Here is a 23,435-nt window from a genome sequence, read left to right on the forward strand (position 1 = left end):
ATCTGCTCATCTCCACAATCACCACACCCTCAATGTCTCTCTCTCCCCCCACCACCCCCTCCCCCCCCACCTTAAACCAATTTATATTTCTCCCTTCTTCTAACTATGCTTCAGTTCTGCCGAAGGGCCATGAAGGCTCGAAACGTTAACTGATTTCTTCTCCGCCGATGCTGCCAGACCTGCTGAGTTTTTCCAGGTAATTCTGTTTTTGTTGTGTGATGGAATACTGTCCACTTGCCTGAATGTCCGACAACACTCAAGAAAGTTGCCACTATTCAGGACAAATCAGCCCACTTAATGACACCCAATCCACAACCTTAAACATTCACTCCATCCACCACCGATGCACAGCCGCAGCAGTGTATACCATCTACAAGATGCACTGCTGCAACTTAGCAAGGCTCCTTCAACAACACTTTCCAAACCCACAACCTCCACCATCTCGAAGTGCAAGGGCAGCAGATGCATGGGGGGGACACCACCACCTGCAAGTTCCCCTCCAAGCTACACACCATCCTGACTTGGAACAATATTGCTGTTCCTTCAATGTCAAAATCCTGGAACTCCCTCCCTAACAGCACTGTCGGTATACCTACACCAGATGGACCCCAACGGTTCAAGAAGGCAGCTCCACCACCACCTTCTCAAGGGCAATTAGGGATGGGCAATAAATGCTGGCCGAGCCAGAAATGCCCACATCCCGTGAAACAATAAATTTTTAAAAAGTGAAAACAAAAAGTGCTGGAAACATTCCGCAGGTCTGGCAACGACTGTGGAAAGAGAAACTGAGTTAAGGTTTCAAGTCAAATCCCAAAAGGAAAACACCAAGAGTAAAACTTGGAAAGTAAAGGCATCAGTAAAACCTGTCTGAACTGACTCTGTGCATCTTTAAATGGAACTCCAGTCTTAACTGATTTTTATTGGGATGTGAAAATTTTGAACTGTTTTTTCCTTCTGGGATATGACTCTTCAGATACGAAGGAGCCACATTCGACTTCAAAGGTTAACTCTGCTGTTGCTCTCTCTGCAGATGCTGCCGGACCTGCTGAGTATTTCCAGCACTTTCTGTCTTTCCAGCATTCGCAGTGTTTTTGCATCTTCGGAGTGTAGTTTGGGAAGCGCTGGGTGTTGAGCCCTCAGCGCGTCGCCAGGTGAGGCGCTCCAGGTGTTCCACCTGCTGACCCCGCCCTCCCCTTCTCTGATTGGCGTAGCCCTCCCCGTGGCCCCGCCCACGCTTCCGATGCCGTCACACAGGAGGTGACGTTGCGCTGTCAACATGCAAAATGGCGGCTCATCATCGCCAGAACACCGCGGCGCGAAGGAAAGTCCAGGTAAGGATCGGGCCGACATCGCACCCCCCCCACCCACCGCTGGCGGACCCGGCTCCCGGCGATCGCGGGCACCAGCCGCTCGGAGCCTCCGCCTTCCTCCAACACCTTCCTCCCTCCCTCCCTGGCTGCCTCTCCCCGGGGCCTCTCTGCAGCCTGTTCAAATCAAGCGCCTGCAGCTGCTGCAAGGAGGGGGGAGGAGGAGGAGGGGGGGCGTTGCCGGGGGGTGGGGGGGGTGGTTGGTGACCGGACTGGTCCCGTTCCATTTACATACTGTCACGTTTCAATTTTCAGTAAACCAATCCATTTAAAATGAACAGAAATCTCCTGCTAAACCATCTGTAATCCCCTTGTGTCTTACTGTACGGAACCTGCTGTTCACTTGTTTCATCCTCAATCATCACCCTCGTGTATTTTTCTCTAGGCAATTCATTTCTATCGCACAGTGTGAGAACTCTGCAGCTGTGCAACTGTCTGCTTGTGATTTGCTAATTTGTGCGGCAGCAATTATGAACCGTGCTTGCAAATTTGACGAGCGGGATTTGCATAGTGATGCTAGGGAAGTGATGCAGCGAAGAGAGAGGCGCGACTCCTGTGGGGGCATAAACGCAGTGGCATAGGCCAGAAGGGCCGAGTGGCCTGTTTCCGTGCTGTAAATTCTGTGAACCCAAGGTTTTATGTGGTATTGTGCTTGTGTGATGCTTGTAATTTATTGCCTCACATTGCCTGCAACAGTAACCCCCATCGACAATAGTCCTGGGGTTGTTACTTCACTTTGATGTTCCGAGAAGTTGGGAGAATAGCATTAAGTAAATTGCTCATTCAGAGAGGTGGTGCAGACACGATGGGCCGAATGGCCCCCCTGCACTGCTTAAAAAAACATTGAGATTCTGTGATTCTGCTGAAAGTGTCCATGAGAACACAATTCCAGTTGTATACTTTCTGGTAAGTGACCACATCATGCATTGTGCACCACTGTTAACCAAATAACACCTTCCATTATAATAAAGGCAAAATACTGCTGATGCTGGAAATCTGAAACAAAAACAAAAAATGCTGGAAAAACTCAGCAGGTCTGACAGCATCTGTGGAGAGAAAGACAGAGTTAGCATTTTGGGACTCGAAACGTTAACTCTGTCTTTTCACAGATGCTGTCAGACCTGCTGAGTTTTTCCAGCATTTTTTGTTTTTGTTTGTAACACCTTCCATTGATTTTTTAAAAAAATTTTGTATTTCCAAATATCTAACACCCTCTCAGTAGAAAAGCAGAATAATATGTAAAATGTTCGACCAACTGAGTGGCCTAACCTAAACTGCAGTCTCAAATGTTGCATTCTTTGGCCAAGTTTCATGCAGAGGCTTATTGGAGCATGGGTTGTATTGTCACATGTGTTGGCTGAAGCAGAAACCATTGCACATTTAAGGGAAATTTGTACAAATCTTTGAAGATGAGTAAGATGTATAGCAATGGGGAGAGGGTGGTTTATTGATGAAGTTTAAGCTGCTGTCGTAAAGAGTGAGTACAGACTTCAGGGTCTGTAGGGCTTCCTCCTATACTGAAACTTCCATGGTTCCTTTACAGCCACAAGGTATAAACTTTTGTAAAGTTTGTGTAACAGATGACTGGACTGTGGCTGACCTCATTAAGCCAAGTGTTGGGATTAATATTTTGGTTTACTTTTCTATCCATTTAACTGATGATGCAAAAGTAATTATTTTTGTAGTGAGTAATCAGCTACACAAAATCCCCTAGGTTCCAGTGACATTCACAAATCCTTAAGCTCTTGTCAAGAGATTTGTGAATTTATCCATACCTGCTGAGTTTTTTTTTGTTAGAACCCCGCAAGCTCCTTAGCTGGGCAGTGTTCCAGATTTGGGAAAATTCACTAAGTAGAAAAGCAAGCAAATCGCAGAAAAGTTTTAGAAATCACTAGTTTGCCCTCAGCTGGAGTATTGTACTGGACAATTCTGGGCACCTCGCTTTAGGAAGGGTGCCAAGGAGGGGGTTTGAAGAAGACTTACGAGGATGATACCAAGGGGGACTTCAGTATGCGGAGCGATTAAAGAAGCTGATAAAACCAGAAACTGTTGGAAATACCCAGCAGGTCTGGCCGCCTCTGTGGAGAGAGAAAGATTTAACATTTCAGGTCGGGGATTCTTCATCAGAACTGCAGAAGGGTCACCAGCCTGAAATGTTAACTCTGTTTCTCTCTTCACAGAGGTTGCCAGGCCTGCTGAATCTTGCCAGCATTTGGCTTTTATTTCAAATTTCCAGCATCTACATTATTCTACTTGTTAATTAACCTGTGATAAAATTAACCTGAGTCAAAATAACTAGAGAGGAAATGAGAAAATATTTCACATATGGCTGTAAAAATCTGGAAGACACTGTTTGATAGGATGATAGAACCAGATTCCATAGGAACTTTTAAAAGGCAGTCAGACATGCACTTGTAGCAGACTAATTTGCAGGGAAATGGGGGAAAGGCTGAGGTGCAGGACTAAATTGGACAGTTCTGGGCACAACAGGCCAGATAGCCGCCTCCTGTGCTGTAAAATTCTATGCTATGTAACCACTGCATAAAAAATGCTTTCTGACAACTTTGGGTGTCGTTACATATCTTCTTGTGGCACTGTGCTTTCTTAGCTGTCTATCTTATGTTTTAACATGCTGTGATTTAGGTACCACTGTCACAGCTGAAATTCTTTGAGTCTGAAATAGTTTGTGGTAGCAATCGCAAGCTCTACTGTCAGTGAGAAATACTGTACCTCACTGCAGTACCCTACATCCCGTGACATTGTATCACCTTGTATTGTCAGTGTGCTGATTGCACTAGCCAGAATGTAGCACTACTAATGCAACACACTATTAAGCTTGCAGCTTAAGAATGTGTTAGTTGCATCTTTGCAGTATCTGCCTGAACCTGGAGAATGCAACCTTATCTGACTTGTGAGAAATAAACTTGCTGTATTCATATTAATTTCACAGTGAGCACTTCAGCACCTTGTTACACAAGAAGGCTAATATTTGATACAACAATGTGAAGGAAGCCCAGTTTAAAAAGCTCAGGGCATACAGATGCACCTTGGAAAGCTTTTACACAATACTAAAGATAAGACAATTGGAAGAACAATTTAATCAGTATACCCAAGAGCTCTAGGTGTATTGATACCTTTCATCTTTCTGACGTGAAGTATTCACTTTCCTTACTTAGTTAGTGCAGGTCAGGGTTTGATTGCAAAATGGGCTAATTTAGTAAATGTGGTACTTTTTTGGAAAATATGATTCAGTAATCAATTCTGTTGCGAAATGGAGATTGAGGTTTTGTATACTTGGCACTTTGACCATGAACTGGGGTCCAAAATGAGCAATAGGACCAAGCTTATAAAGCTGAATAGTCTGGTATTTTAAGTAGCATGGATAATGTACATCAATTGCACAGAATATGATGCATGCAAAAGGGGTGGCTATACTTGGTGTACTTTTTTTATTTTGCAGTCTTTGAAGGTCTGCAAAGTTATGGGAGAAGGGAATGAAAAGTTAATGTATTGCATAGAGGTGTTCAACAAAATCTTGAACTCTTCTGCAAAATTTGCCTGGTCGTAACCTCCTACCCACTGTAAATTTGGAGTTTCGGGCATTACAAAGAAAGTGTTTGGGATGAAATGGGCTGAAATGTAATTTTTTAAAAATGCATGGTAAGAGATGAATGACAATTGTGATGCTTTTCTATTGTTCCCCTTTGATATTTTTTCCCCTCATTTTAAATTCATTATAACACTTATGGATGAAATAGGTTGACATACGAGCATTTCCCTGAGATTTCAGTTTTGATGCAAAAGTTTTGCTTAGTCCTAAATAGTTCTAAAATGTTGCACTCAAAATAGTGGTAGCTTGAGCTCCAAGGTTTAGCTGCAGGAAGACTGGGTGCCAGGCAAACAGTTTGACAACACAACCACTCGATGGGTCAATTTAGTGGTGGACTGGTAGAGATCAGTGTCAATAGCAGATGTCTGGAAGTAGAGCTCCATTGATTTGGCCAAAAGGCAACATTTGGATAAAAAGACTAAGGATGAATGCTTGGTGAGAACTACCGGTGGTTGGCTGGGGAGAGAAGCTATTGCTCGAGCTAGTCTAGCTATGACGGGTAATCTAAGAGTGGAAGCAAGCAAGGGCAATTCTATGGTTCAGGACAATGGAAGAAAAGTGTTGGAGAAAGGTCATATGATCAAGTGTGTCAAAAATTGACAAGAGATGAAGGTGAGAATTGATGCATCATAGCCACACTCCGGTTGTTTGTGACTTTGGTTAGGACAATTTTGGTGCATTGTGATGGAGGTTGGTCTTCTAATTGGAGGCATTCAGACGGGAGCGGGCATGGAGCTGGAAGTGGCCAACACGTTCAAGGACCTTGCAGAGAAAAGAGGATAGAGATGAGGCAGTGGTTAGTGAGGACAGGAGTTAAAAGCAAATTTTCTTTGAGAGGAGCTGATGTCAGTTTTGACAGGGGAACAATGCCTGAGGAGACAACCATTTGCAGTCATTCCTAAAGTGAGGGGTAAAGGTCATTTTGGTAATTGGGAGGTTTTTAGTGAGAATGGGGTCAGAGGAATAGGAGGTGGGTTTCCTGGAGGGAAGATGCACAAGAGATTGGTGAGATTGAGCCCCATTGTTCAGCTTTGCTTGTGCTCCTGCTTTATTAGCCCCAAACCCACTCTACCTTCTAATTTTTCTCTTTCCACACATACCCCCACCTTGAACATCAGATCTACCATCTGCTCCCTTGACCTCTTCCCATTAAATTGATGACCCACATGCTAGCTAACATTGTAAATGGTTTTGTGTCCTTGGGTATGATCACCCTCCCTTTCAGAACCAACATTGTCTTCAAGAAAGCTACCCTAGACCTCTACAGTGCATCTCCAATGTTCCTTTAAGTTCGTAAACATATTGCCCCTCAAACCTGTGTCCAGCTTTCCAGCAACTCCATGTTTAAACCTCTTCAGTTCCTGCCAAAGAATTAAAACAGCCCTCCTCAAGGTCACAAATGACATTCTCTGATCACTGCTGCTGTTAGGTCAAACTATCCATCAGTTTAAAAGTTCTAAGCTAATTCATGCTTGTATAGTTTTGAGCATGCCTGTTTCACTGAACCTTGCCTCCAGAAGTCTGCTATTAGCACTTTAGTAAATTGTGCAATACCGTAGACATCGCCAAAGGTTCTGACAGAAACTAGCACTGTAACTACTGAAGTAACTAGCACATTACCTTATCTTCGAACTATGTTTAAAACTTTCCATTCTCAGCTTAAAGTTGCTGCATCTGATCTGTTGGTGTCTTATCCTGATCCCCATGCCCCATTAAGCCAGTTCCTTGTCCTCCTTTCCCAATCTATTCCTTCTTTCAAATCGATGATTTTTCTCCATTCAACTGCCAACTCTGTGTTCTCCAACATCATTCAGTTTGCCGATCTGAATGGCAGAATTGCCAACTCTGCATCTTCTGTGTACTGCCGTGGAATCCTGAGAGTCTTATTTCCTTGATATCAGCTGGTTCTTTCTGTCTTTCAAATCCTACCAACAATTTTAACTTCCTACACCCAATGAGCCAATAGCCAATTCAATTCACTCCACATGATACCAGAAACGGCTGAAGGCACTGGATACTGCAAAGGCTATGGGTCCTGACAATATCCCAGCAATAGTACTGAAGGCTTGTGTTCCAAAACTTTCTGTCCCCCTAGCCAAGCTGTTCCAGTACAGCGACAACACTGGCATCTACCCAGCTTTGTGGAAACTCTTTTGAGTTACCAACTGTCACTGATTGCAACTTCTTTCGAGTACAATCACAGTTCTTGGTTTTGCGGGAGTGGGACATGAACCCACAACCCTCTGATTCAAAGGCGAGGGTGCTATGAACTGAACCACAGCTGACACGTGGAAAATTGCTCAGGTATGTCCTGTACACAAAAAGCAGGACAAATCCAACCCAGCCAATTACCGGCCCATCAGCCTACTCTCGATCATTAGTAAAGTAATTGAAGGGGTCGTCAACAGTGCTATCAAGCGGCACTTACTTAGCAATAACCTGCTCACTGATGGCCAGTTTGGGTTCCGCCAGGGCCGCTCAGCTCCTGACCTTGTTACAGCCTTGGTTCAAACATGGACAGAAGAGCTAAACTCACGAGGCAAGGTGAGAGTGACTGCCCTTGACATCATTCGCAACTCCTCAGATACTGAAGCAGTCTATGTCCAAATGCAGCAAGAGCTGGACAATATCCAGATTTGGGCTGACAAGTGGCAAGTAACATTCGTCCCACACAAATGCCAGGCAATGACCGTCTCCAACAAGAGAATCCAGCCCGCCTTTTGATGTTCAGTGGCATTATCATCACTGAATCCCCCACTATCAACATCCTGGGGGGTTACCATTGACCAGAAACTGAACTGGACTAGCCATATAAATACTGTGGCTACAAGAGCAGGTTAGAGGCTAGGAAGCGTGCAACGATTAACTCACCTCCTGACTCCCCAAAGCCTGTCCCCCATCTACAAGACATAAGTCAAGATTGTGATGGAATACTCTCCACTTGTCTGGATGAGTGCAGCTCTCACAACACTCCAGAAGCTTGATACCGTCCAGGACAAAGCAGCCCGCTTGATTGGCACCACATCCACAAACATTCACTCCCTCCACCACCGTCGCACATTAGCAGCAGTGTGTAACATCTACAAGATGCACTGCAGGAATTCACCAAGGCTCCTTCGAAAGCACCTTACAAACCCATGACCACCACCATCTGGAAGGACAAGGCCAGCAGATGGATGGGAATACCACCACCTGGAAGTTCCCCTCCAAGTCACTCACTATCCTGACTTGGAAATATATTGCCGTTCCTTTACTGTCACTGGGTCAAAATCCTGGAACTCCCTCTCTAACAGCACTGTGGGTGTACCTACACCACAGACTGCGGCGGTTCAAGAAGGCAGCTCACCACCACCTTCTCAAGGGCAACCAGGGATGGGCAATAAATGCTGGTCCAGCCAGCAAAGCCCACATCCTGTAGATGAATAAAAAAAAGACTTGAATATTGTCCCAGTGTTTAGAGAGGTTTGTTTGCTGGGATGCAGCCAAAGCTCTTTAATTAAATATCTCGCTTTCACCCCATCATCTAAATTCTCTCATTTCTTGTGTTTATTTTTTATTTAATTGTTTGCTATGGACATTATTTCTTGAACTTACGTGGTCCAAATATGTATTATTCGCATTTTTTCCCTTGTCTTTCAATGCAACAGGAATGGAATGAAAGCTGTGCAATCCATTATTGTTACTTCTATTGCAACTTATTACTTCCTGGGAACTACTCCTCTCTTTGGCTTTCCTTCTTCAAATCTTAAGTCTGGGTTTTCAAAAGCCTTGGTATCAACTAATGACTAATTTCTTATTTATCAAGTCCTCTTTCATTTTTACTTTTCGCCCTTTGTGTGGCCTTTTGCTTTGTTTTCAATTTTAAAAAACCTAAAATACTGAACCATAAGTGCTCCCACTACTTTAGTTTGGTTATCTTCCCTGGGAAAATTCATCCTGCATAATGTGGCAAGAGTAGGAACATGTTAAATGCAATGTTGACTTGAATATTATCCAAGTTTTGCTATACATAATAGACTTTTACAAACCTTTACACTAGACCTTTAGTGATTGGAAGCCAGTGTCCAGTGGCATACACAGGGATCTGTGCTGGGTCCCCTATTATTTGTCATTTATATAAACGACATAGATGACTATGTGGGGGGCAGGATTAGTTAGTTTGCGATGACGCAAAGATTGGCCGGGTGGTTAACAGCGAGGTTAAGTGTCTTGGGCTACAGGAAGATATAGACGGGATGGTCAAATGGGCAGATAAGTGGCAGATGGAATTTAACCCTGAAAAGTGTGAGGTGATACACTTTGGAAGGAGTAATTTGACAAGGAAGTATTCAATAAACAGCATGACACTAGGAAGTTCTGAGGAACAAAGGGACCTTGGCATGTGTGCATAGATCTCTGAAGGCAGAGGGACATGTTAGTGGGGTGGTGAAAAAGGCATATGGGACACTTGCCTTTATCAATCGAGGCACTGATTACAAAAGTAGGGAGATCATGTTGGAGTTGTATAGAACCATGGTGAGGCCACAGCTGGAGTACTGTGTGCAGTTCTGGTCGCCACATTATAGGAAGGATGTGATTGCACTGGAGGGGGTGCAAAGGAGATTCACCAGGATGTTGCCTGGGATGAAACATTTAAGTTATGAAGAGAGGTTGGGATAGACTTGGGTTGTTTTCGTTGGAGCAGAGAAGACTGAGGGGGCAACCTGATCGAGGTGTACAAGATTATGAGGGGCATGGACAGGGTGGATAGAGAGCAGCTGTTCCCCTTAGTTGAAGGGTCAGTCACGAGGGGACACAAGTTGAAGGTGAGGGGCAGGAGGTTTAGGGGGATGTGGGGAAGAACTTTTTTACCCAGAGGGTGGTGGCGGTCTGGAATGCGCTGCCTGGGAAGGTGGTGGAGGTAGGTTGCCTCACATCCTTTAAAAAGTACCTGGATGAGCACTTGGCAAATCATAACATTCAAGGCTATGGGCCAAGTGCTGGTAAATGGCATTAGGTAGGTAGGTAGATCAGGTGTTTCTCACGTGTCGGTGCAGACTCGATGGGCCGAAGGGCCTCTACTGCACTGTCTGGTTCTGTGAATCTATGCAAGGTTCACTGCCAAGGTACTGGGAGCTTTCAGTAGCCCCATGACCAGTAACAGTTGTGGATATATGATGTAGGGTCAGATGATGTAGAATCTGTGTGGGTAGAGTTGAGGAACTGCAAAGGTTAAAAAAACCATAATGGGAGTTATGTACAGGCCTCCGAACAGTAGTCAGGATGTGGGGCACAAGATACACCAGGAGATAGAAAACGTGTGTAAGAAAGGCAAGGTTACAGTGATCATGGGCGATTTCAATATGCAGGTAGACTGGGAAAATCAGGCTGGTAGTGGATCCCAAGAAAAGGATTTTGCAATGCTGTTAGGGAGGGAGTTCCCTGAGGTGCATCTTTGTAGATGGTACACAGTGCTACCATTGTGCATTGGTAGTGAAAGAAATCAACGTTTAAGTTGGTGGATGCCAATCAAGCAGACTGCTTGTCCTGCTTGGTGTCAAGCTTCTTGAGTGTTGTTGGAGCCACACTACAGTGGAGAGTATTTCATCACACTCCTGACTTGTGCTTTGTAGATGGTGGACAGGCTTTGGGGAGTGACTCAGAATCACAACTATTACAGCACAGAAGGTGGCCTTTTGGCCCATTGTGTCTGGGCTGGCTCTCCGTAGGAACGATACACCTCGTGCCACTCCCCCGCCTTCTCCCCATAGCCCTGCACATCCATCCTTTTCAGATAATAATCCAATTCCCTCTTGAATGCCTCGATTTGACTAGCCTCCACCACATTCTCAGGCAGTGCACCCCAGATCCTAACCACTCGTGACAAACCAGAGTTTTTGCAGGTTTGTCAGCGGAGATCTCCGGTCATCCCGTGTCTCTCCCCTCCAGAGGATCCATGGTGCATGTGAACAGGGCATGCAACAGCGAGGCTCTTCAATTAATCATATTGAAATATCCTCACTGAGACAAACAGAGACTAAAGCAGGAAGATGTTTTTAAAAAAAGGAAATGTAAGTAACATTTAAATAATGTATGGGAAGTGAAATAGAGTGGGAAATGTAGTTGGGATTGAGAGAGATAAAAGATGAAAATAAAAAGTTTAACGTTCAATTTTTATTTTTAAATTTGTAATTTTCTTGAGGGAATGAGACTCCACATGTAAAATTAATTTTTCAGGGCGAAAGAGGTTGTTCAGCAATTATCACCTATTACGCCATTTAAAAACTCACACACTCCTAAATGTACCAATCCTGACTTTTTTGGCCATTTTATACATAACTAATGGGCAAGTACCCAAGATTCATGGCATCATAGTGATTTCAATACCAATTCTATTGGCAAGGCCTACAGCTGTGGGAGGAGTGGGAATCTCTGATAGGAGCTTCTGGATTTCCGACTTTAACTGCACGTGTGAGGACGACAAAAGTTGCTATCAGATTTTCTTTAATAGCGACAAGTGCCGATAGCTTTGCTTTCATTATTACAGCAAATCCCAGGCCATTGTGTTATCTTCTGTGGATTTTTACCCTGTGGAGAACAGCTAAGTGCTCCATTAATATGAAGAGCTTTCTGATGCATGCTTGGATAGCGCATTGTAAAGTGGAAAATATCATGACACCTTTAAGAAGTGGATAATTTATTAAAGATTAAATCATTATAACTCATTTAAAAGCGAACAATGGGAGGCGGAAGGTTTCAAAGGCTGTTTTGGAGAGCTAGAATGTTAGTTTTAGAAACAATCCATAAGTTAATTTTCACGTTGTATAATTTAATATTGGGATTTGTGCTTGTTTCACTAATTGTACAATGCCACTAACAGCATTTAATGTATTGGTATCAGTATGCTATATCCTAATCTAATTCATTTTTATTTATTCACAGGATGTGGGCGTCGCTGGCTAGACCAGAATTTATTGCCCATCCTTAATTGCCCTTGACAAGGTGGTGGTGAGCCACCTTCTTGTACCCCTGCAGACCATCTGGTGTAGGTACACCCACAATGCTGTTAGGGAGGCAGTTCCAGGATTTCGACCCAGTGACAGTGAAGGAATGACAATATACTTCCAAGTCAGGATGGTCTTGCTTGGAGGGGGACTTGCAGGTGGTGGTGTTGCCATGTGTCTGCTGCCCTTGTCCTTCTAGGTGGTAGAGGTCATGGGTTTGGAAGGTGCTGTCGAAGGAGTCTTGGTGAGTTGCTGCAGTGCATCTTGTAGAGTGTGCGCACTGCTGCCACTGTGTGTTGGTGGTGGAGTGCATGCCAATAAAGTGGGCCTACTTTGTCGTGGATGGTGTCAAGCTTCTCGAGTATTGTTGGAGCTGCACTCATCCAGGCAGGTGGAGAGTATTCCATCACACTCCTGACTTGTGTCTTGTAGCTAGTGAACAGGCTTTGGGGCAGGCAATGGTAACCCCCAGGATGTTGTTAGTGAGCTGTCAAGGAGAGATGGTTTGATTCTCTCTTGCTGGAGATGTGTGTGGTGCAAGCCTGAATGTAGTCCAAGTCTTGCTGCATATGGACCTGGGCTGTTTCCATATCTGAAGAGTTGCAAATGGTGCTGAACATTGTGCAATCATCAGCACACAACCAGTGGGCAGTTTTCCTCCTGATTCCCATTGACCCCAGCTTTGCTAGGGCTCTTGATGCCGCACTTGGGTCAAATGCTGCCTTGTCAAGGGCAGTCAGTGTTACCTGACCCCTTGGTGTTCTTTTGTCCATGTTGGGAAAGGCAGTAATGAGGTTTGGAGCTGAGTAGCCCTGGCAGAATCCACACTGAGCAGGTTATTGCTGAGTAAGTGCTGCACGATGCCACTTTCCATCACTTTGCTGATGATCGAAAGTAAACTGATGGACTAGTAAGTGGCCAGGTTGCATTTGACCGGCTTTTTGTGCAGGATATACCTGAGTAATTTTCCGCATTGCTGGGTAGATGCCAGTGTTGTAGCTGTACTGAAACAGCTTGGCTAGGGGTGCAGCAAGTTCCGGATCTCACATTTTCAGTACTATTGCCGGAATGTTGTCAGGGCTCATAGTCTTTGGGGAGGCAGAGGCGGTGGCATAGTGGTATTGTCACTGGACTAGTACTCCAGGTACCGAGGGTAATGCTCTGGGGACCCGATTGAATCTCACCACAGCAAATGGTGAAATTAGAATTCAATAAAAAACCTGGAATTTTAAAAAAGTCTAATGATGACCATGAAACCATTGTCAATTGTTGTAAAAACCCATCTGGTTCACTAATGTCCTTTAGGGAAGGAAGTATGCCATCCTTATCTGGTCTGGCCTACATGTGACTCCAGACCCACAGCAATGTGGTTCACTCTTAAATGCCCTCTGAAATGGCCAAGCAAGCCACTCTGTTCTCAAGGGCGATTAGGGATGGGCAACAAATGCTGGCCCAGCCAGTGACGCCCCCGTCCCATGAATGAATTTAAAAAGAAGTATCGTTTCTTGATATCACGTAGAGTGAATCGAATTGGCTGAAGACTGGCATCTTGTGTTGCAGGGATCTAATTTGAAGTGGCAGTAATGGGTTTGATGGGGGCATATGTTAATTATTTGTAGCTGGAAGTAAATATTTGGCACTAATTTTTAGGATAGTCAAAACATTTTTTTGAACCTTGGAAGTTTTTAAAATTGTAATTTTGCTCAGATTCTCTCAATTTAATTTTAATATTGTGCAATGCCCTGAATTCTTCAGCTTAACCTGCTATCATCAGTTGCAGCAAACCTAATACCAGGAATGACCCACATGTAGAAGGGCAAAATTTGCAGCCTGTACTATCATCTATTTGTCATACTTGGAGCCGGTAGAGGTTTCACAAGCCCATCATTACATTTTACAGAACTCCAAGCAGCAGCATTGGCAGATTTGAAAGCAAAAGTAGCGGATGGTTTAGATTTCCCCTCTTGCCTGCAGGTTGCCTTAGTGAGCACTTTGTACAAATTGCTGGCAGAAGACAAAGGCTTCCTTACTGAGTTTTTTTAATTTATTTTTACAGGATGTGGGCACCGCTGGTTAGGCCAGCATTTATCACCCTTGAGAAGGTGGTGATGAGCTGCCTTCTTGAACCGCTGCAGTCCATATGGTGTAGGTACACCCACAGTGCTGTTAGGGAGGGAATTCCAGGATTTTGACCCAGCGACAGTGAAGGAACGGCGATATATTTCCAAGTCAGGGTGGTGAGTGGTTTGGAGGGGAACTTCCAGGTGGTGGTGTTCCCATGTGTTTGCTGTCCTTGTCCTTCTAGATGGTAGAGTTTTTTGACTCTAACCAAAAAATTAGCTTCTGTTGTCAGCTTGGGCTCACAAGTGGCAAGTAACACTTGCGCCACACAAGTGATCATCTCCAACAAGAGAGAATCCAGCCATCGTCCCTTGATGCTCAATGGCATTACCATCACTGAATCACCTACCAACAACATCCTGGGGGCTACCATTGACCAGAAACTGAACTGGACTAGCCGTGTAAATACTGTGGCTACAAGAGCAGGTCAGAGGCTAGGAATCGTGCGGCGAATAACTCACCTCCTGACTCACCAAAGCCTGTCCACCATGTACAAGACACGGGTCAGGAGTGTGATGGAATACTCCCCACTTGCCTGGATGAGTGCAAACATTCACTCCCTCCACCACCGACGCACAGTAGCAGCAGTGTGTACCATCTACAAGATGCACTGCAGGAACTCACCAAGGCTCCTTAGACAGCACCTTCCAAACCCACGGCCACTGCCATCTAGAAGGACAAGGGCAGCAGATACTTGGGAACACCACCACCTGTAAGTTCCCCTCCCAGCCATTCACCATCCTGACTTGGAAATATATCGCCGTTCCTTCACTGTCGCTGGGTCAAAGTCCTGGAACTCCCTCCCTAACAGCACTGTGGGTGTACCTACACCACATGGACTGCAGCGGTTCAAGAAGACAGCTCACCACCACCTTCTCAAGAGTAACTAGGGATGGGCAATAAACGCTGGCCCAGTCAGTGAAGACCACATTCCGTAAATGAATTTTTAAAATGTTGTCAGCTTTTGAAATAAAAATTTTAACAGAGCAAGATGCTTTCGTGCATCACTCAGTTTGAAAGATATTTCTCTCTCTGGCTCACCCGCGCGCCCTGCCCCTCCCCGCTCACCTGCACACCCTGCCCCTCCCCGCTCACCCGTGCGCCCTGCCCCTCCCCGCGCGCCCTGCCCCTCCCCGCGCGCCCTGCCCCTCCCCGCGCGCCCTGCCCCTCCCCGCGCGCCCTGCCCCTCCCCGCGCGCCCTGCCCCTCCCCGCGCGCCCTGCCCCTCCCCGCGCACCCAAACCCTTTGAGTAGTCTGATTTTACATGAAAAAATGTAATTTTCCTCAATTTTATGTTCTTGTCAACAACTTGAAACAATTTTTGAAAATATGTGCAAAGTTTTCAGCTTCAATGAAAATAATTTTTTAAAAATGTAGGCACCTGGTAACGAAGTTGCACTTTCAGTTTCAGCATAACGGTAATGGCTATGCTGGGCTGTGGATACTGTACCACTGAGGATACTTCTGAATGGTGCACTGTGCTAGCCTGTTTCACAGGCTTATGCTTGTCAATTCAACCAGTACAAATTGCCAAAATCACTTTGGTAATATCTTCACAACACAAACCTATTCTGATGACTGATGGCCTAGCAGAGCGATTGTGGTAAATATTTCTGTAGAGAATATATGCACTTGTTGTCCTGCTCCCCCACCCCACAACCCCCAGGCTTCTGAACATACAGAAAATTTAGATGCAAATCTTTGGAGTATATGGACCCACAGAGGGAAGGAGAAAAAACTGTCAAAGCACTTGGGTAATCAGTGACCTCGTGGCAAATCTAATGGGCTTCAATGAAGAAAGTTGAGCTTTTATTTGCACAGTGCCTTCCATCATCCCAGGACGTCCCAAAGCACTTTGCAGAGTGGTCACTGTTCTAATGTAGGAAATTGGGCAGCACAGCAAATTACACACAACGATGTCCCATAAACAGCAATGTGATAATGACCAGATCATCTGTTTTAGTGATGTTGGTTGAGAGATAAATACTGGCCAAGACACCGAGACAAATCCCCCTGCTGTTCTTCAAAGTAGTGCCGTACGATCTGTTTGAGCCACCTGAGTGGCCCGATAGTTCCTCGTTTTAATGTCCCATCCACAAGGCAGCACCTCCAACAGTGTAGTGCTCTCTCAGTACTGTAGTGGAGTGTCAGCCTCGATTTTGTAGTCAAGTCCCTGTGCCTTCTGATTTAAGGTGAGCTGAAGCTGTAAGGTATTGAAATTTTGTGACACCCCAAATCATTAGTTTGGAATTAAAGGGCCTGGAGGTGTAATGTTAGCTGTTTTTATTTTTGCCACTTAGTGCAGATATCAAAAACTCCTGATTGAGATACAGCAAAAGCCTGTTTCCAGCTATGTGCCTCAATTCCCGACTTCAGGAAAGTTCCCTGAAAGCCAACCATATAGTTATTTCCCATTCTTGTACCAGCCAGCCAGTGGCCTTATGTAGATGAGATTAGCAGTAAATGCCCAATTGGGACAGGTTTACACCGTAGTGTTGGAGCCAGCAGGAACTCAGCCTAAAACTTTCAAGGGCTAGAGAGGAGGCTTCAAAGTCGGCCTTCGGCTGGATTCCCTCCCAGGTTCTCAGAGGTGAAAGGGCTCTGTTCTAAATCATTGCACCTCCCTGGCCTTCTCTCCCTGTAGAATCTGTTACTGACAATGTAGAGGTGCACAGTCCATATACCGGATCACCCTGTGCTTTGTACCTTAAGTACCTTTGTACCTTAAGCTTTGAAATATCACACGCAGTGTAGTGGTGAAATACAATTTTAGAGCTTTTGAAGTGTTTTGGAATTACGCATTGGAATCATTGAGGAAGTTGCATCTTAGCTCATCCTGTGGAAAGACCCTTCAGTTCTCTCTTTCATCCCTTCTGATCTAAATAAGACTATAATTTTTCCTGTCACTAATGATCAAATGGAAATTGGTGAGGCACTTGAGGAAAATAAACTTGCAGGGGAATGGGACTGATTGGATTGCTCTACAGAGAGCTGGCATGGACATGATGGGCCAAATAGGCTCCTACTATGCCATAATGTAAAAATTCTGTGACCCTAACTATGTAAGCTGCATGTGTAATCTTTGTGTGAAGAAATTCCTGACATTCTGTCACTGGCTGTCCAAATGCATAAGTGGCCAAAGCATGCCAAATTAACAATTTGAATACATCAGACTTGGCATCAATTCCATGGTACTGCTAGAATGCATTTTAGTTTTATGATGTTAGATTTGAAATTCCAACTGTTCTAAATACTTTTAATCTGTTATTGCTGTGAGAATTTATATACAATAGATACTATCACTTGGTGCTTCACTTTATATAAACTTGGAATGATTACTGATAAAATACTTCAGCACGGTTGAATAATAGAGGGGAACAGTCTAGAATTAACAACTATTCCTGACATTGGTATTCTCATTTATATTATTTTCAAATTTAAAAATCATTCTTTAACATTTTTATCCCGCGGTAGATTCCCTGTTTTTCTCCCCTCTTCTTTTGCACCCTCAATTGCACAGTTGCCCAGCTGAACAGGCAGCCAAGCAGCTTGCTCACAGGGCCCTGGTGCACTGGCCTGTTTACTTTTCCATCTGCCATGTAACCACCAGAAACAGTAGAAGTGGGAGGTCATAATTCCCAGTCGAAAAACATGTTATCACTTAAGACCTGTTATCACTAGAGCAAGGTAGATCAAAACACAGTATCACAGAATTTGTACGGTGCAGAAGGAGACCATCCGGCCCATCATGTCTGCCCTGGCTCTCCAAATGAGCAACTCACCTACTTCTATTCTCCTGCCTTCTCCCCATAACCCTGCACAGTCTTCCTTTTCAGATAATAGTCCAATTCTCTTTTGAGTGCTTCAACTGAACCTGCCTCCACCACACTCTCACGCAGAGCTTTCCACACACTCACCACTCACTGCGTGAAAAAGTTTTTCCTCGTATCACTATTGCTGCTTTTGCTAATTACTTTAAATCTGTGCCCTCTTGGTCTCCATCCTTTCACGAGTGGGAGCAGTATTTACCTTGTCCGGATTCCTCATGATTTTGAATATCTCTATCAAATCTCCATTTCACACTTACTTAGCAAGTGCATAATGGCTGCAGAACTGCACTTTTGCAATTGGTCACACTTTTTACATAAGGTGAAACACTTTAATCAGCTGCCAGGCGATGTGATGAGTTCTGCTCTTTTGGCCCTCCCTGTGAGGAGGTTTTCAGCATTTGCATTGTGCCTGCTTGCACATCAAAGTAGTGCTAATCTGGGGATATTTGGTACAATGCTGAATCTTACCATCCTGGCATTCTAATATGCTGCACCACCTTGTGATCAATAATTGTCTGCTTTTACTCAAATTTGAGCTTTTTGGTTATCCGTCCGATCATTTTTACCATCCAGATTGCGTTTTCCTAATCTTCCACTGTGCCTGGACATCTTTAATGCTTTGGGATGATATTCTAGGCTTGAACCTCTCCGCTGCGGACATCAGTGCTGCTTTGTAATGGTGCTGCTGTGCTCAGGGTTAGTGGGCAGACTTTCTCTCTTTCCTCTCTACTGCCCGCAAGAAAAACTTATGGGAAGTTTCACTGGAGAGAACAAAGCAATTGCATCAAATTTTGTCTTTTAAGTTATGATGCAAAATTAAAATGGATGTTCAGTGTTAAGGACCTGCTTATCGGCTAAATAATTATTTGATTTCACTTTTTCTGCATCATATACCTGAACCCCTGAATCTTTGTACGCTGTTGCAGGTTTTCTTCATCTCACTGGCAAAGCGTACATTTTTGGCATAGAAGGGGTATTTTTTAAGGATCTATGTCCTTTGATTAAAGCTCATCACCTCCTTACTGTCTTCAGTAATTATGGAATCCTTTAATATTGGCATTACATATTTTAACAAGAATTGTTTTGTATTGGAAAATACTTACCAAGAAAATTGGCAGATATTGTTTAAAAATGAAAGCAGTTATTGTAATCATGGTACCAAAAAAAGTTGCAATCAGAATGTCAGAGGGATCCATAAATTGTTAAATAAAGATTCTCCTGCGTTTAGATTTGGCTTCGTAAAGCTAATTTAATAAATAATGTACATTGATCATTGCATTTAGATTATTCCTAGAGTCTTGATCTAAGAAAATATTTATAAGAAAGTAATACATTTATATAGCACGTTGCAGGGTCTTCCAAAGCACTTCACAGCCAATGAATTACTTTTGAAGTGTAGTCAATGTTGTAATGTAGGAAACGCAGCAATCAATTTGTGAACAGCAATCTCCCACAAAAAAGAATGTGATAACAACCAGGTAATCCCCTTTAGTGATGCTGATTGAATGATAAATACTGGACACTGGGAATATTTTCCCCGTTCTTCTTCAAAATAGTGCCATGAGTCTTTTTAAGTCCACCTGAGAAAGCAGACAGGGCCTCTGTTTAACGGCTCACCTGAAAGATGGCAATTCCAACAGTGCAGCATTCCCTCGGTAATGCACGAGAAGCGTCAGTCTAGATTTTTGAGCTTAAGCCTGGAGTAGGGCTTCAGAGGCAAGAGGGGTACTGACTGAGCCACAGCTGGAGAGTCCTAATGCTTACTTGATTGTTTACCAAGAGCCTACCTTTCATTTGCAACATAGATTGTGTTTGCCAGTTTGGTTCCTGGAAACGCTGCTGATCCCACTCTTTAAACGCGGACCTATTGCAAAACAAAGAGACATTTCAATTTGAGCCTGTGCTTGGTGTTAGCGTGCTTGTACCTTTTCCACTTGGTGCTGTCTGTTTATTGTCAGGCACTGGACTGGCATTGGTATGCTGCCTCTGTATCTGTGTAGTGCGAAGTTGGCAGCATTGTGTTGACATTTCCACATAACAATTTCAGGATGTGATTTTTGTTTTAGTATCATCCTTTCCTCCCTGTAATATCTGTGTTGCTTTTGGCTAAGCCTGATTATCTTGGTCTCAGTGAGATTTCAGTAAAGTAAAGGAGCACAGCTAGAGATTCAATTTTCGAACTTAATTTGTGCCTGCAAGGAGCACCCTGAGCTGTGTAAGTGCTGGTGGTAGAAGTGCTGGGATAGTCTGAACTGACAAATTAAGTGAAGCACAAAAATATGAATAGAAAAGCAGAATATCTTTTAACTTGTAAGTGTTGATGTTCAGAAGGATTTGGGTGTATTCGTACAAGGAACATGAAGTTAGCATGCAGGTACAGCAAACAACTGAGAAAGCAGATAGCATGTTGGCCTTTATTGCAAGGATATTAGAGCACAAGATTAAAGAAGCCTTGCTACAATTGTGTGAGGCTTTTGTGAGACCACACCTGGAATACTATGTGCAATTTTGGTCTCCATATTTAAGGAAGGATGTACTTGCATTGGAGGCAGTACAGTAAATTGGTCTCTGGGATGAGAGGCTGAGTAAATTGGGCCCATATTCTCTGGAGTTTAGGAGAATGAGAGGCAATCTCCTTGAAACTTACAAGGTTCTGAAGGGGCTTGAGAGTGTAGATACTGAGAGGTTGTTTCCCCTGGCTGGGAAATCTAGAACATGAGGGCACAGTTTCAGGATAAGGGGCTGATCGTTTGGGTGAGATGAAGAGAAATTTCTTCACTCCAAGGGGTTGCGGATCTTTGGAATTCTCTACCGGAGAAGGTTGTGGATGCTTCATCGTTGGATATATTTAAGGCTTGGATAGACAGATCTCTCTGAATCGAGGGATATGGAGAGTGGGCTGGAAAGTGAAACTGAAGCCCAAACTCAGCCATGATCATACTGAATGGTGGAGCAGGCTCAGTGGGCCGTATGGTTCTTGTTTATGTTCAGAAAATCCCTTATGCAATTTGCCCAATTTCAGAACTGGTTACCTCCACCATACCCAGAGCAATCAAAGCAACTCAGAAATTTGACCAAATTCAATCCCATAAGATGCAGGACAGAAAGGTACAGCTGCAACCCTATTCCTTACATGGTTTGGCTCGTCGATGAAGTATTTCAATGATGAAATTCATATGTACTTCAGTGCCTGTAGTGTAGGAAGCTTGACACCATCCAGGATAACACAGCCCGCTTGATTCGCACCCCATCCACCAGCTTAAACATTCACTCCCTGCACACAGTGACAGCAGTGGGCACCATCTGCAAGCTGCCTCCCAAACCCGTGACCGCTACCACATCCCACGAATGACTAAAAAAATTCACTGCAGCAACTTGCAAAGCATCCTTCAGCAGCCCCTTCCAAATCCATGACCTCTACCACCTTGAAGGACAAGGGCAACAGATGAATGGAAACATCACCACCTGGAAGTTCCCCTCCAAGCCACACACCATCCTGACTTGGAACTATATCGCCATTCCTTCACTGTCGCTGGGTCAAAATCCCGAACTCCCCTACTGTTAGCACTGTGGGTGTAATTACACCACATGGACTGCAACAGTTCAAGAAAGTGGCTGTCCACCACTCTCTCTCTCTCTCTCTCTCTCTCTCTCTCTCTCTCGAGGGCAATTAGGGATGGACAGTAAATGCTGGCATTGCCAATGATGTTCACATTCCAAGACAAGTAAGAAATAACTTGCCATGCAAGGTTTAAAAACCTAAACATGCAAGTCTGCTGTCAGATGCTGCCCTGCTGCACCAAATGATGATCCCATGTTTTTCCAGACCTCACCCCTGTACCCCCTGCAATGCTATATGGTTAAAATTCTGGCAAACTGATTTTCAAATATTGCCTGCAACTCAGTGTACAGCACTGCACCTTCCTTCAAGTACCTGGTACCCGATGTATAGTATGAGCGATGCCTTTTATGAAGTGCTTTGTTAACCAGTATAAAAATGGGTTTCTCATTGTTCAGTTTTATCAGACACTTTGAATTTTATTTTCATAAACACTAATTTAAGCATAACAGAAGTACTCAAGGTGACATAGTTTGATTGGATACTAAGCGTGGATTGGTTTCTACTTTGTAGAAGCAATTGTGTTTGTTTAATCTGTTGACAGTTGCAGGAGCAATACCTTTAATTTATGCTTTTTATGTTTTTGACAGCGCCACATAATCTTTTCTTTCTAAAAAGTGGAATTTGCACTTATTAATGTAGCAGGTAATTTCAGCCTCTTCATTTAGAAAATGGGTGGTTACTTGCTCTTATGCATCGCTACCTTTTCCTAGCAACCTTATTACGTTGACTGTTTTATTATTATAACTTAATTTCAACCTGCAGGGCATGAAAGCCTTTATAATGACTGAAAGTGTTCTTCCTGTAACTAGTTGTGTTTTGAATCTCTACTGTAAACTGAGGCTTGACAGCTTTCAGCAGAAAGTCCACTCATTGCTCTGGACATGTATGCAGCTGTTTGTGAATGTGCCAGCTGTGCACTCTGGCTTGCATTTGAATAAAGAATCATTTTACACTTAACTACACATCCAGACACGAATCAGATGAACCTTAAGCCCTGGGAAACCATAATTTGAGCATTTTAAAAACTTGCTACAACAATTTAAATAAAAAGCTAAAGACAAGAAAATAGATGCAAATTTTAAGATGGCACATTTTAACAGTCATGAAGCAATATTGCACTTTTTAGTAGTGATTGGTGAATTCACATGTCCACTTCAAGTTTAGTTACTCCCATGTCTATTCCAAATTCAGATATCCTTTTTTGTTTGTGTAAGCGTGAATGGGGCAAAATGAACATGGAGTGAACTGCACAATCTAAGTGCAGTTTTTATTCTGAAAAAAAATTGCAAAATAATTTGATGCAGGTGTGAAAACTACAAATCTCACTCCTGAATTGACTCTGAGGTGAATCAGTTTCCTTGCTCTTGGATACTTAACTGCTTAGATCAAGTGTTGGGAATAAGAGCACTGAATCTTTATAAAACTTCATGACACTACTCTGAGTGCAGCTGATCAAGTTGATCATAGCCCTGCCTGACTTTACAGGGAGGCGCTAAGCCAGATTCTCATTTTCCACAATGCTGTAATGCAGGTGACCAGTAGACCAGTGTGCTGTACAGTGAGCTGTGTTTCACATCTCAAAACTCATAATTTCAACCAAGGTTTTAGTTGATTCTCCTAACCCGTCCATTGTGGCCCACTGTCCGTTCCTTTTACTTTAGGTTTCTACTCCTCTGTAAAGCTTCTTGGCACACTTTGTACAAAAAATACATTTTGTAGCACAAGTCATCATTGTTGAACAAATAGTAAGTTTATCACTACTCTTGCTGGGAATATTTCTCTCAAAATCTTTTGCTATGTCTGTAGTTAGATGTGTGCTGAGTGTTGAAGCTGGTAAGTTTTGCCTGGTTAGACTCTAGCATTGCACGCTTGAGTTTCCATAAGCCTTGCCTATTGGCAATC

The 23,435-nt window shown here is 43.8% G+C and overlaps 1 protein-coding gene across 1 annotated transcript in view; it reads left to right on the forward strand.

The window, feature by feature from the left end:
• Positions 1-1,250: 1,250 nt before the first annotated feature.
• Positions 1,251-23,435, forward strand: part of wdr48a (WD repeat domain 48a) — a 128,043-nt gene continuing 105,858 nt past the window's right edge. Inside the window, exon 1 of the mRNA XM_078536797.1 lies at positions 1,251-1,331. Coding sequence (XP_078392923.1) covers positions 1,284-1,331 — 48 coding nt within the window. The 5' untranslated portion in view covers positions 1,251-1,283. The remainder of the gene's footprint in view (positions 1,332-23,435) is intronic.

The sequence above is a fragment of the Cetorhinus maximus genome, chromosome 3 (assembly GCF_964194155.1).
Source record: "Cetorhinus maximus chromosome 3, sCetMax3.hap1.1, whole genome shotgun sequence".
NCBI classification, from domain to species: Eukaryota; Metazoa; Chordata; class Chondrichthyes; order Lamniformes; family Cetorhinidae; genus Cetorhinus; species Cetorhinus maximus.